At 34.5% G+C, this 14,076-nt stretch overlaps 1 protein-coding gene across 3 annotated transcripts in view; it reads left to right on the top strand.

The window, feature by feature from the left end:
• The window catches only part of LOC117169703 (dystrophin, isoforms A/C/F/G/H), a 747,733-nt gene that overhangs the window by 641,100 nt on the left and 92,557 nt on the right, over positions 1-14,076 (top strand). For all 3 annotated transcript variants that reach the window (XM_033356199.1, XM_033356198.1, XM_033356200.1), the window contains one exon: positions 6,691-6,814. In XM_033356199.1, coding sequence (XP_033212090.1) covers positions 6,691-6,814 — 124 coding nt within the window. The remainder of the gene's footprint in view (positions 1-6,690; positions 6,815-14,076) is intronic.

The following is a 14,076-nucleotide window of genomic DNA, read 5'->3' as shown; positions in this document are numbered from 1 at the left end:
AAGCACAGCTATGCTCATCTCGCCCCACCCTACCCTAGTTTGGGATAAAATACAAATATATTCCTAAATTAATCAAGGTCGGGGAGGGGGTGACGGGAGGTCTGAAGGTAACCAGGAATTCCAAATTATCGGCATAATGAATTTTTGAAAATTGAAATTGTTCAATAAATCGATATATTTTGTTCTTAATTTTTTGTAATAATATTTTGGTAAAATTATAGCACCATACTTCTTTTTAAATAAATAGCAACCACTTAGAGTAAGGCCACCAATTCTTGCCCCCCCCCCCCCGCACATACACGCACGCCCACAAGCGTTAATTTTTCGGCCTGCTGGCCTTAAAAAATTGACTTGCTTACACTTCCATTTTTTTACAAAATTTTCTAACAACTATTTCTTACAAAGTACCATCCATCCACACCTTATAGCTAATCCGCTCGTTTCTATAGCCTAACCTTCCCCGCGCGCCTCCCCTCGCCTCGCACGCATTTCGCTCTTTTATCGCTATGCCTCGCATTACCAGCCTCTATCTCCGCGGCTAACACCTAATACTTAACTACTATTTACAATATTTACATTTTTGTTACTTCTACTTCCTCTCCTATTTACAATCTTTTCTTCTCCATTCCTCTTCCTCCTTCCTTCCCTTTTCTCTTTTTCTCATCTTACTCAACACTTCCTTCACCCATTCTACTGTCCTTTTGTCCCTCCTTTCGTGCAATAATACCTCCATGATTATCTCACTCCTTTGCACCTCTTCACACTCCTCCAACCAGTGCTCAACTTTTGCATCAACTTTCCTGCACAGTTCACACATTCTCTTCTCTATAGAAAGCCAGAACCTATTATAACCTTCCATGCAACCGCATCTCATTCTCGCCATAAGTCTCTGACTACCTTGCTCTCCTTTCTCACACAAATATTGCGCTCTCTCCCTTGGCATAATCCACACACAGTTCCCGTTAAACCTTGACTCTCTTATCCTCTTCTCTCCTTCTGCCTTCTCTTTCTCAATGTCAGTCTTTTGAACCAACTCATATACCTTCCTTCCTCGTGCCTCCTGCTAACTTCATCCATCTGCAATCCATTCGTTCTGAAATACCTTTCCCTTTCCACCTCCATCTTTGCACCACTACGTCTGTTCTCCTTCTCACACCAACACTCCCTAACCAATTTACTTCCCCCCTCTTCCAAAAATTCCTCCTCATATTTGCACGCTCGACTCCCTGTTATAATCCCTAAACTCGTTTTTCCTGTCTCTCTCCTGACAATATAGTTCGGCGTATTCCTTGCCAACCCCAGTGTCCACTTTACATACCTCTCCTGTATCCTATTTACCTCCTCACTTACCTTCTAAACCCACACCTCCACTCCGTAAAAGAAGACACTCATCACTAGCAAATCAAACAATTTCATTCTCCTTACAAAATCATCTGCGAACTACCTCTCTCCCAGCCCCCACACCTTTCTTATCACCACATTTGCCCTTCTTACCCTCTCTTTTATGTGACCATCCTCTCCCCATTCCACAGTGGGCCAGGAGATCCGATTTCGTGGCCAAAAGTCGATTCTTGAATTCGGAAAAATGAAATGGACTACTAAACTGAGGAAGAATTGAAGTATTTTTGACTTTTTGACGACAGTTATACGTTGATTGATGAATTTTTGTTCCGATGATATAGGCACAAAGTAGAAAATCTTACTAAAATTAGTAATGCTACTGACGTTCGTGGAATACGTTTTTTTATTCCAAGAAATCGATTCTAAACCTCCTACCTACATTTATATTTTATTAATCAAAGTGGAAACTTTCTCTGAAGTCAATTGAATCTGGAATTTTCAATTGCAATTTAATACAATCATTCTATTAGTGAATGTAGAACAAGATTATACAGCAGAGCACCTGCTTCCGATTGCTCATAACATGACATAACACAACATATTGAATTCTAAAATATATGAATGTCTTCCTTAGGATGTGCACTTGAGCATAGGTGTGCTACTTTTTGCTACTTTTTATTTGTTTCGCTGCTTATAGTATATATACTATACATGGCCGCGCACGACCATGCCATGGCGTGTAGAGCGCTGCGCTGCTGCTGGCTTACCTTCATTTGTTTTCCTAGCCGCATCAACGAGGACGTGCGAACTCACTTGTTTCGGCAATCCGCTTTCCGTCCACATTCCGTGCGTAGATATTAATAAAATATTAATGAACATAATTGATGTATAAAATATATACATGTTCAATATATAAACTTTCTGAATAAGTTAACAAATTATTCTTTTCTCTGCTCCCTGTTTGTCACTGTCGTTCCCATATTGTGTTCCATATTTCAACATTTTGTCATATAAAATGACGAAATTCACTAAAAGGGAAGTTCTTGGAGAACTCCTTAAAACTGATAATGTAGAAACAACTGTTTTCTACATTTTATCAAAAATGGAATTGATTGTCAATAATATTGAAAGTGCAGATGTTGAGAGATTAAAAGCCTCTTTGAGAGCTCTCAAAAGTAGACGTTCTGAAAAATACAAAGCTGCGAGGAGGATCATGGATAAGTTTGAGACGAAAAATGCTGAATTGTTGAATTCCGAATTTCCTATTTCTACCAGACGTAAATTCGTTGATGTATGGACTCAGTCCATTACATGCGTGGATCAGAATACTAGAATGTTGCTTGCACATTTCGTACAGGCTTCCTCTCAAGGTCTGGCAAGTATGATCTCCTGCTCAAAAAGAAATATTTGCTCAGCGGAAAAAAAAGGTTCAAGAGATTTTGTGGGAAAAGTTGGGTTTGATAGTGGATAAACCAAAACCAGGAGGTTCTGGTACTACGAACGATGGGAACACAGCTCGACGAGCTTTTGGAAATACAGATGAACTTGCAGAACATCTTGGACTTGACTGTGAGTTACTTCGTAATTTCAAAACAATTTTAACCGCTATGTCACAACAGCTCCCGATAAATCCACTTGAGTTTGCAAAACTTTGTGATTCAACTGCCCGAATATACGTAACTTACTACAACTGGTACTCTATGCCTTCAACGTTACATAAGATACTCATTCACGGAGCCGCAATCATAAGCACAAGCGTGTTACCGGTAGGAATGCTTGGCGAAGAAGCTTCTGAAGCTCGCAACAAAGACTATAAGAATTACAGACAATTTCACAGCAGAAAACACGACCGCCAAGCTAATATGTGTGATATGTTTTATAGAGTAATGGATTCTTCCGATCCACTCATTTCTGCGATCAGTGTTCATTCGCGACTTCAGAAGAAAAAATTTTTGCCCATTTCCGCAAATGTAAGAGTTTTACTCGCTGCGCCACAAGTAAATGTGATACCAGAAGACGCAACATCCAGTTCCGATATAACAGATCGAGAAGATGAAGAGGCTGATCTTTCAGAAACTGAAATTCTGCTAGGCGAAATTGAATTGACCGATGAAGAGGGAGATGGAACTCACGACAATTTGTAAGCGAAAACCATTTGAAAGTGTGAGAGGCAAGGGGACTCACTCAAATCAAGCACCCCGAGTAGTGAGAGGCAAGGGAACTCACTTAACTCAAGCACCCCGAATAGTGAGGGTCAAAGGGACTCAATACAATCAAGTACGTTTAGTTTTTCGAAATTTCGACTCCAGATTCGGCGTCAGAGCCTCCAAACACCCTTAGATGCCGCTTTTTAAGTGAATCCAATAATTTTTTGAAATTATCGTCCGCCATATTGGATCAGCCATTTTGTTTTCCGAAATTCTGACATCAGATTCGCAATCGGCGCTCTCAAAGACCCCTAGATACCACTTTCCAAGTATATCCAATAATTTTTCGTGTTAAATGTCCGCCATATTGAATCCGCCATTTTTTTTAATTCTGACTTCGGATTTGCATTCAGCCCCCTCTAAAACCCCTGGATACCACTTTCTGAGTGGATCCAATGATTTTTTGAAATTAGGCTCCGCCATATTGGATCCGCCATTTTGTTTTTTGGAATTCTGACATCAGATTCGGAATCAGCACCTTCGAAAACCATATATTAGTGTCCTAACAATTCATTGTTGTACATTTATATATGTTTTCCGACTTTTGGCCACGAAACCGGGTCTCGTGGCCCACTGTGCATTCCTTCGAAACAGGAAACCTAAGTACACAAACTCTTTCACCTCCTGTACCGCTTTTCCCTTCCACTTCCACTCTCCTCCCCTGTATCTCCCACCTCCCTTCCTGAATAACCTAACCTTGACTTGTCCGCATTTAAATCTAGCCTATTTTTGTCCAAGTATCTTCTCAACCTCTTCATCGTCTCCTTTAAAGCCTCTTCGCTATTTGCCAGCAGCACTATGTCACCTGCATATGCTAGTGACCATATCCTCACTCCTCCTACTCTAACTCCTTCTACCCTAACTCCTTCCGTCTTAACACTTCTCAACTCCTCTTCCAGCTCTTTTTCTTTTTCCTGCTGTTTCTTCTTACACATCGCCCTAAACTCCTTCCTCATTTCTACGTACTCCTCCCTTTTCGCGGTTCCTTCATTCCACATCCTGTACTTCTTTTTCACCTTTCTCTTCATCATTTTACATTCCCTATCCCACCACGGCTTCACCATTCCTTTCTTCTTCTTCCTAAATACCTTCTTTTGCACACAACCTTTCACTTTCTCTTGTAGATCCTCCCATATCTCGTCCATCGACTTCCCCTCAAAGCTTACGTTGCCCAACTGCTCCTGATACTTCTCTATCGCCTCTCTCATCCATGACACCCTCTCCTCTAATGACCCTTCTTCCCCACCCTGGCTTTCACCAGCCTCCCCCCGTATCCACAAACTTTATGGCTGATGGTCTGATTCCACCCCCCCTTCCACTGCGAATTTCTATATCTCCTCCCACCCGTGCATATTCATAATCACATAGTCTATCACCGATACACCCCCTGTACTTCCTTTAATACCATATATAATGCATATATTAATTATTCAATGCAATAAAGTATGTATTTAAAATAAAACAAATCCCTTCGGTTTTTGACATGCCAATAATATGGCTAAGCTACCAAGAACTGGTGCTCTTACACTATATATTATTTTTTAAATGATCTAAACGCTATAACAAAATTCGTTGTGTATTAAAAGTATAAAAAAAAATTTGTTCGACATAATAAATTAATTCTAATATATATTTTATATTTATTTATCATAATGAATGTTAAGACCGTCATAGTTAATTGTTACGATCTTTTCAATTGATTTGGAAATACATTTTAAACTTTAGAAAGTTTTGATATGATTAAAAAATAAATTATAAGGAATCCAAAATCTTTCCTTTTTCAAAAAATCAATTGATGTCGTTATTTGGACATCAGCTTTCTAGAAATCCATGGATCTTTTGGATTAACTTTTACAGTAAAACTCCCTAGTATAATTATTTCGTATAAGTTCGAACCTGGTTATACATATTTAGAACTATCGTTTTAACGAACCAAGCCATTTAAATATCTTGATCATTTAAGGGTTGAAAAATATGCAATAAAAATAGTATTGCGCATTTACATTTAGGACAGATTTCATATTTTGAAATGTGATAAAAAAGTAATTTCCAGCGGTACTAAACGCCCCTATATTATACACTTTAAATTATTTCTTGATCATTATTATTCCGATAGACTAAAGTTCATACTTCACTTCAAAAACGAATGTTTATGTCAAGACTGAATCTGCAATTTTGCAAGCAGGTTCATTTGAAATTTTTAAAAAATTTCGCATTGAATATAACTACATCAAAATTATTTTAGTGAAGAAGACAAAAATATTTAGCCTCAAAGTTAAAAGTTTTTTTTAGCAAAATGATTAACGACGAATCTTGGACTTTTTTCTCCCGAAAGTTAATATTGCACGCGTAAACACTTTGTATAAATACTCAAAAATTATATAATATTTAATCATTCTCTAGATTTAGATTCAAAGAGTAGTATCTGCCCAGATATTCGTCTTTAAAGTTAATTATGAATTTTCAAACGATCAAAGGAAATGTACCCAAACCTTCCATCAACAGTGTAAGGTTTCAGCTAGAAATAGATGAATAAAAGAAATAAATAAAGTTATAATTTTCATTCAAAATATTATGCATAAACAAATATATATTAACATTAATTTTAGGTTAACAAAAAACCTAATAGAAATTTTTTTCCTTTGTGCTTTCGAAACTTCATTTATATCATCTTTTATCCATTTTTACCGACTTAATAAAGAAATTTTTGCTTAAAATTTTCATTAGTTTTCTAAACCTCTCTTCCTTCAATTATATAGTAATAACTAAAATTAACTCGTTGAGCACTAACCGCGAGACAAGAGGCATGAAATGTTATAAAAGTGAGTTTTAGCCACTTGACCTTTTTGCAGCTCGCTACTTTTCTCAGGGTAGTGCCATGTTTAAATCTAATTACACATGCATACCTCGTTTCACAATATTTTTTAATCTCCTCTTGCTGCTGCCAAGAATGATGTCTTTTGGGATTTCCCGAAGCACCCACTTTGAAAAACACTCTAAATATTAAACGATGTTTAAAAAGAGGATGAGTGCGACAAAAAGTTTTATGGGGGAATATAAAAACCCAACAAACAAGCCCCACTGACATTATGAGACTCATACTTATAAAGTTTCTTAATTTTTCTTTTAATTAATATTTCAGGACGACCATCGGGGATTCAGGCGTCAACTTGAAGACAAAAGACCTGTCGTGGAAAACAATTTACTTAGTGGTCGCCAATACATCGCCAATGAACCACCCTTATCCGACACATCGGATTCTGAAGGTAAGAAAATTATTTTCTTAAATTAAATGGATCTTATTTGTAAAAAAAAAATTCGAAGTGGTAAGAAACATCAAGGAACATTGATGCTGTATATTTGTTATTTTGAGGAATAATTTTTTTTTTTAATATGTCTAAGAAGACGTTAGAATTAAGGGTGTATTTGCGGGTGTCTGCATAAAAAGGACCCTTATGGCCAGTATGGTGTTATATATATACAGACAAATAGCTGGATAAACTCCGGTATTCTAGACCCAAAAAGAACCATCTAAGTTGAAAAATGTGTCACCGGGGAATTTTTGAAGTTAGATTTATAAGGAACTTTCTTCGAGAAAAACGCATCTAAAAATGGCGAGTGCTATAAAGCACACATGTTATTTTTTTCGACAATTAAATATACCTACTTCCGGTCTATCTGGATATAAATATAGTCCCAATAAATTCACTATAGGTCCATGTATCATCCCCAACTCAAATCTAAAAACTAGTAGTTTTGACCTAAACTTAAAAAAACGCGAATACCTCATAAACTATAACCGGACGCCCACATTTATTTTTTTACTTTTATATAGCATAACGTTTTTATGCTAGAATATACAAAAGACATAAATTTCGGACAATTAGACTTTATGGAGGAGATATTAATTTAACTTTATTAAACTTTCCATGAAGGCCCTCTCCACTTATTTTTGAAGAGTAAAGCGCATGTTCTGTAATAGTCGTTACATCCTTACGTAAAAATATCATAAGAAATTCAGTAGAAATAAATAATGTTAAAATAACACAGCCACACAACAAAAAAGTGTGTGGATCTGGTAACAAGATACACGTATTCCTATGGATTTTGGGGCGCTGAATTCAAAATCGGTATCAAAAATCACCCATCACGCCATGGTTGAGCCATAACCTCAAAAAATGACGAAAAATCATGCACTGAGGTGACAACTGTGGACGATCAACTCTTCCCTGATATCAACTTATTTAACATAACTTTACCCAACAGAACCTGACCTCACCTAACCTGAATTAACAGAAATTTATTGAACTACATGTAAAGCTCTGGAAGCATATTTTCCCAGTAGCAAATGTGTGGTACATCGAATGGGTCAACTCGAGCCTAACCTAGAAATAAATCTAACCTATTCTAACCTAACCTAACCTCACGAAACACAATTAAACTGATTGTGTTGTCCCGTTGTGTTTGCGGTACCGTTTGAATCAGCTTGGACTTAACCTGCAAAGAGGTCAAACCTATCCTAACCTTAAAAAACCTAACCTAACTTAACTTCACGTAACACAATTAAACTCATTGTGTTGTCCCGTTGTGTTTGCGGTACCGTTTCATTCAGCTTCGGCTTAACCTACATAGAGGTTTAACCTATCCTAACCTAACAAAACCTGACCTAACCTAACCTAGCCGAATGAAATTCAACCACACGTGTAGCTATGTCAGCGTACGGTTCTCAGTCTTAAATGTGAAATTTTGCTTAACGCAACACAACTTAACTGAAGTGTTCCCGTTGTAACACAATAAATTTCATTTCATTGTACTACAGGTGGTTAAAAATTGAGACGCACATTACTCATTTGAAGAAACTTAGAACTACAAGTAGAATTGACCCCATTTCAATTAACCTGACAATGCTTGTATCAATTAAAATGTAGAACTGTAACTTAAACATGCTAATGACTAAGAGTTTTATTCAAAATTTTCTTCTCTCTGCTTTTCTTAGACTTAAGTTTCTTAAGTTTCTTTAAATGAGTAATGTGTGTCTAAGTGTTGTGTTAAGCAAAATTTCGTTAGGTTCTGTTAAGTTAGATTCATTTGTAGGTTAAGATCGAGTTAACCTATTAAATATAGCACACATTTAAGACTGAGAACCGTACACTTACATAGCTACACGTGTGGTTGAATTTCATTGGGCTAGGGTAGGTTAGGTCAGGCTTTGTTAGGTTAGGATAGGTTAAACCTCTATGTAGGTTAAGCCGAAGCTGAATGGAACGGTATCGCAAACACAACGGGACAACACAATGAGTTTAATTGTGTTACGTCAAGTTAAGTTAGGTTAGGTTAGGTCAGGTTTTTTTTAGGTTAGGATAGGTTTGACCTCTTTGCAGGTTAAGCCCAAGCTGATTCAAACGGTACCGCAAACACAACGGGACAACACAATCAGTTTAATTGTGTTTCGTGAGGTCAGGTTAGGCTAGGTTAGATTTATTTCTAGGTTAGGCTCGAGTTGACCCATTCGATGTAGCACACATTTGCTACTGGGAAAATATGCTTCCAGAGCTTTACGTGTAGTTCAATAAATTTCTGTTTGTTCAGGTCAGATGAGGTCAGGTTCTGTTGGGTAAAGTTATGTTAAATAAGTTGATATGAGGCAAGAATTGATCCTTCACAGTTGTCGACATGTTGTTGAAGTGAAAATTTGCATCACTGGCATTATTTTGAAATTTATTTGCCTCAGTGCATGATTTTTCGTCATTTTTTGAGATTATGGCTCAACCATGACGTGATGGGTGATTTTTGATACCGAATTTGAATTCAGCGCTCCAAAATCCATAGGAATACGTGTGTCTTGTCACCAGATCCGCACACTTTTTTTGTGTGGCTGTGTAATCAATTAAAGTATGCAAAAATAGAGAAACTACAAATGAATGATTTAGTTATTTACTTGATGTTGCATTTTAAATTGTTTGCAGCGGTTTTAACGCCTTTCAACAATTTTATGGCATATAAAGGGACATACAACATTTAAAATAATTTTAAGTTATTTTAAACGATTCCAAATGAATGGATTTCATGAATGAATTCATGATTCCAAAGAATGTTAAGAGATTTAAAAAATGTTTAGGAATATTAGAGATGTTTGTAAGATATACATCAGTTTCGAGAGATTTCAAAGACTTTCAGGACGTTTAAGGAATTTTATAAGGCCTACAATCACTTCAAATGATTTACGGGATACTTCAAGAAGTTTCACAAGATTTAAAGGATTTTATTAAATCTCTAAAGATTTAAAATTTTTCAAAGAATGTAAAAGATTTATAGGGATTTTAACGGTATTTTTTAGAGAATTTTAATGGATAAGTTTAATTTATTTTATATTTAAAGGATTTCTACTTATTTTAAGAATTTTTACGGTCTTCAATGATTTCAGTGGATTTTAAGGGATTTCGACGGATTTCTATAGAACTTTAAAAAATAACATAAATTTTATTTCAAGGGATTTCTATGGCTTTCTAAAATTTCAAGAGATATGAAATAATTTACAAACTTTCAAAGTTTTAGAAATTTTAAGTTATTTTGTAATATTTCACATAGTTTTAAAAGATTTTACAAATGTCAAGCAGTATCAAATAATCTATAGGATTTCCAAAGATTTAAAGGTATTTTAAAGCTCCTCCAATTATTTCAAAGTATTTGCGTGATTTGAAAGATTTGAAGCTATTTAAGAAAATTCCAAAGAATTGGAAAATTTTTCAAAATATTAAAAGAATTTTATACAATTTCCAAAGATCTTAAGCTCTACTTTGAGGGATGTCTAGAGGACTTTGGAAAATAAATTAAATTTGAATGATTTTTTTTAGAACTTTGATGAATAACTTCAATTTAAATTATTTTAAAAGGATTTTAAATTATTTCAATTTATTTTAATGGATTTTTACGATTTCCAAAGATTTCAATGGATTTTACGGATTCGAACAAATTTCTAGAGAATTTTAGGATCTAGAGTAAATTTAATTTCAAGGTATATGAAAGGATTAAAAACTTTCAATGGATTTTAAAAAATTCCAATAAATATAAAAACAATATCAAAGGGTGGCAAAGAATTATGTAAAATTTCCAAAGATTTTAAGAAATTCAAAAGAATTTAAAAAGATTTAAGGAATTTCACAAATCCTCTAAGTATTTCAAATATTTAAGGGGATTTTACATATTTCAAAGAGTTTAGAAGTGTGAAGTGTACAGAACTGTAGGGAATAAATTGAGCTTAATTCGTTTTGAAGTGATTTTAAATGATTTCTACTGATTTGTAACTATGTCAAAGATTTCAAAGAGCTTAATGGATTTAGAAATATTTCTGAATAATTCATTAAGATATTTCAATTAAATTTGAAGTAATTTTTATCATATCAAGGGAACTCACAGATTTTGGCCGTATAAAATTTATTTGTGCAGAATTTCTATTTTTTGTACTCCCATATGAGATTATGAGCGGTCTAAAATCAATCGTTTGATTGTGCTGCGTATACTTTTTACATAAATTTATTCAATCATTTTGCATTATTTATTACAATAACGCTTTCTATATAATATTTCCCTATAATATTTTATCGTAAGGGCAGTTTGCCATTTTTGCATGAAAGTTATTTCGATTTCTTTCGTCGACCTCATTTTTTGTATTACTCTATTCATCTTTTAGAATTTTTTAAGTATTTATTTTTGAACAATCTTAGGCCTGCATATTCATTAAGTTTTATATAAATAAATGAAGACTGTAATTTTGTATTTAAGTTGAAATAGATGAAAGGAGTTTAGATTAAAGGACCGAATAACGAATTTTATTTTTTCGTCAAAATCAATAAACTCACTGAAGTTGATTTGAATTTGTCTTTCTTGATTTTATCAATCGGTAAAATGTCACTTGTAAAGCAGAGAGATGCACAAGAGTCCTAATTCAATTATAGATTGGCAGAACTTGTAGAAACTAGGTGAAACGTCCCAATGGGCTCAGATAACTTCAAGACAGCACTTCCTCGACAGTTGGGAAAATGTCATGTATTAATAAAGTTACTCCCTTGACACTTAACTCCGCCATGAAATTACTTTCATTCCTCAATACCAAAAATTTAATTTCGTCCTTTGCTCAATCTGCGTTACTAAAGATGCAAAATTCAAATTGTGTTTAACATAATGATAATGGGGCGGTTGCATATTAAACATTGATTTTTTCCTTTTTACCTTTAAAATGTATTCTTTTGTATTTTTGCGTGTTTAGAATTCATTCCAAAATTTGTTCGCAAAAATAATCGACTTCAAAGTATACGAACGTCGCGGACACACCTAGAGTACCTGGGGGATCAATAATAAGAAAATTCAACTTTGATTGGTTTTCGGCATTTTTTAAATTTGATTATTGGATTGCAAATATAAATTGGGGTTCTATGAAGGTGACTTGTGTGATTATTTTATTATTTTTAATTTTTTGAGTATTTTGCGTGGATGCACTCGGGATTTGCTCGGGTAAAAGTGACAGGGATGGTTTTGGGGGTTGTTGAATATTGTTATGGGGTTTGTGATATAACTTGGGATTTTCTGAAGCTTATTTGTGTGATTATTTTTAATTTTTAATTTTTTTAACGCTTTTCTGGGAGGTACTTTGGGTTTGTCCAAATAAAAGTGCTAGGGATGGTTCTCGAGGTCTGTTGAATATTATTATAGGGTTGGAACTATAACTTGGTGTGTTCTGGGCTACGGGACTATTTATTTTAGTAAACAGTTGCAACGGATTCTTTATGCCCCGCACGTTATTTCTCTCCCCACGAATTAAAAAATAGGGTTGTTTCCAAAGTCAGATGTCATTTTTCCAATAAATGGATATTATGGTATATAAAATTCTAATTTTAAAAGCGCCCATAAAATACTTTTTACATATTGTTTACTATTTTTAATTTAATGTTGAGCTATGAATTTTCTATCACGATGTCGATTGGAGGGCCTCTTTGATGTCAAAGGGGTTGGATTTTCCACCAATCACACCTCATGTGTCATTGATTGTGAAATATCTTTTTCTGTGCCGATGTTTTGTTTTGGTTATGTGTACATCGAAAATAGAAGTCGCAAAATATTGCTTAAAAAATGTCAAAGGAGGGTTTCTTAAAAGCCTATATCGCAAATCTACCGAAAATAGATACTCGTATATTTATGGTATGTATCAAGAATTCATTGAAAAAGTACTTAAATGGAGTCATGTTTACTGAACAATTCGTAAATATGTGGGATTTTAAAATGTGTTAATAATTATACTTTATGCTTTCCTTCAACGTACTACTGACTCTTAATCTAAATATTATAACAGGATAACTTTTGTTGTCACATAAACCTTAACAAACAAAACTATCAATTCAAAATAGTAAGAATTGGCAGCAGACCGTGGCCTAACCTCTTTATCATGAGTTTCGTTAATTTTCATGGTTTTCTTCAAAGCCACATCGTCACATGATACTCGTAGATAATTATGAGAAACTCTAAGTCACGTGACACCCACGTGACACCAATTTGAATAAATGTTTTACCGCCTTCAATTTTTAATAAGTTTTTTCTGTTAAACGACTCAACAGAAAAAAAATTATAACGCGTATTCGGTTCGAATTAAACTTATGCATTGGAAAATTATTTATCTAAAATCGTGAAACAACCCTATTGAAAAAGGGACGGAGGCACCGGGTACCCCAGGTCTGGGAAAACGTGGCTAAATCTTTTAACCTCTCAGTTTCTTTATTTGAGGGAAAAATAAATTGTCGAATTTTTTTAAAAATTAAAAAATATAGATTAAGCGGCAGTTCTGGATCTTTAAACAACCTTAAATTACAAAAACAAATTCAAAAAATGTTTTTCAGTAAAAAAAAAGGTAATTGTTTCACGCAGAAGCTTAAAATATCTTGGAATATATTTGGTGGGAAGCATTCGTGATTAGTTTTACATTAATAAACAAAACAAGCAACCTTTAAAAGCAAAATAACTACCATTTAAAAGGATTGAAAATCTGTATCTTCTTCGATTTTGACTTCATGTGCAATTAATTTTACAAGTTTCTTATTAAAACTTACCCTTAAAAATAAAAATATAAAACACGACTCGAAATGTGTAAATTATATTTCTCGCATCCTTTACAAATGTTAAGAATGTTTTATTCAACCGTACACTTTTCATGGCTTACCTAAGCATATGAAATACGATCACGAAATGTGGAAATAATACAACTCTGTAAAATTGCAAACTACGCCTTCAGAATCTAAAAAATGTATATTTTATTTCTATTTCCTTTTCTTTCTTAATCGTTTAACCATTTTTCTCCATGAGTGATTTAAAAAGAATTAGGAAATTTAGCGGAACCTGTGTTGACAAAAACTCCACCTTAAAATTAAGAAAACACTTCTACCAGGTGTATACATATGAAACCGGTATTGCCATCTAGCGGGCAGTAGGCACACTTGTAGGCACTGTCGGAACTTACCATTTGTGCTAATTGGCGTATTGT

Source organism: Belonocnema kinseyi, chromosome 3 (genome assembly GCF_010883055.1).
Source record: "Belonocnema kinseyi isolate 2016_QV_RU_SX_M_011 chromosome 3, B_treatae_v1, whole genome shotgun sequence".
NCBI lineage: Eukaryota > Metazoa > Arthropoda > Insecta > Hymenoptera > Cynipidae > Belonocnema > Belonocnema kinseyi.
Note: the sequence above shows the minus strand (reverse complement) of the source record. Positions and strands in the feature narration are given on the sequence as shown.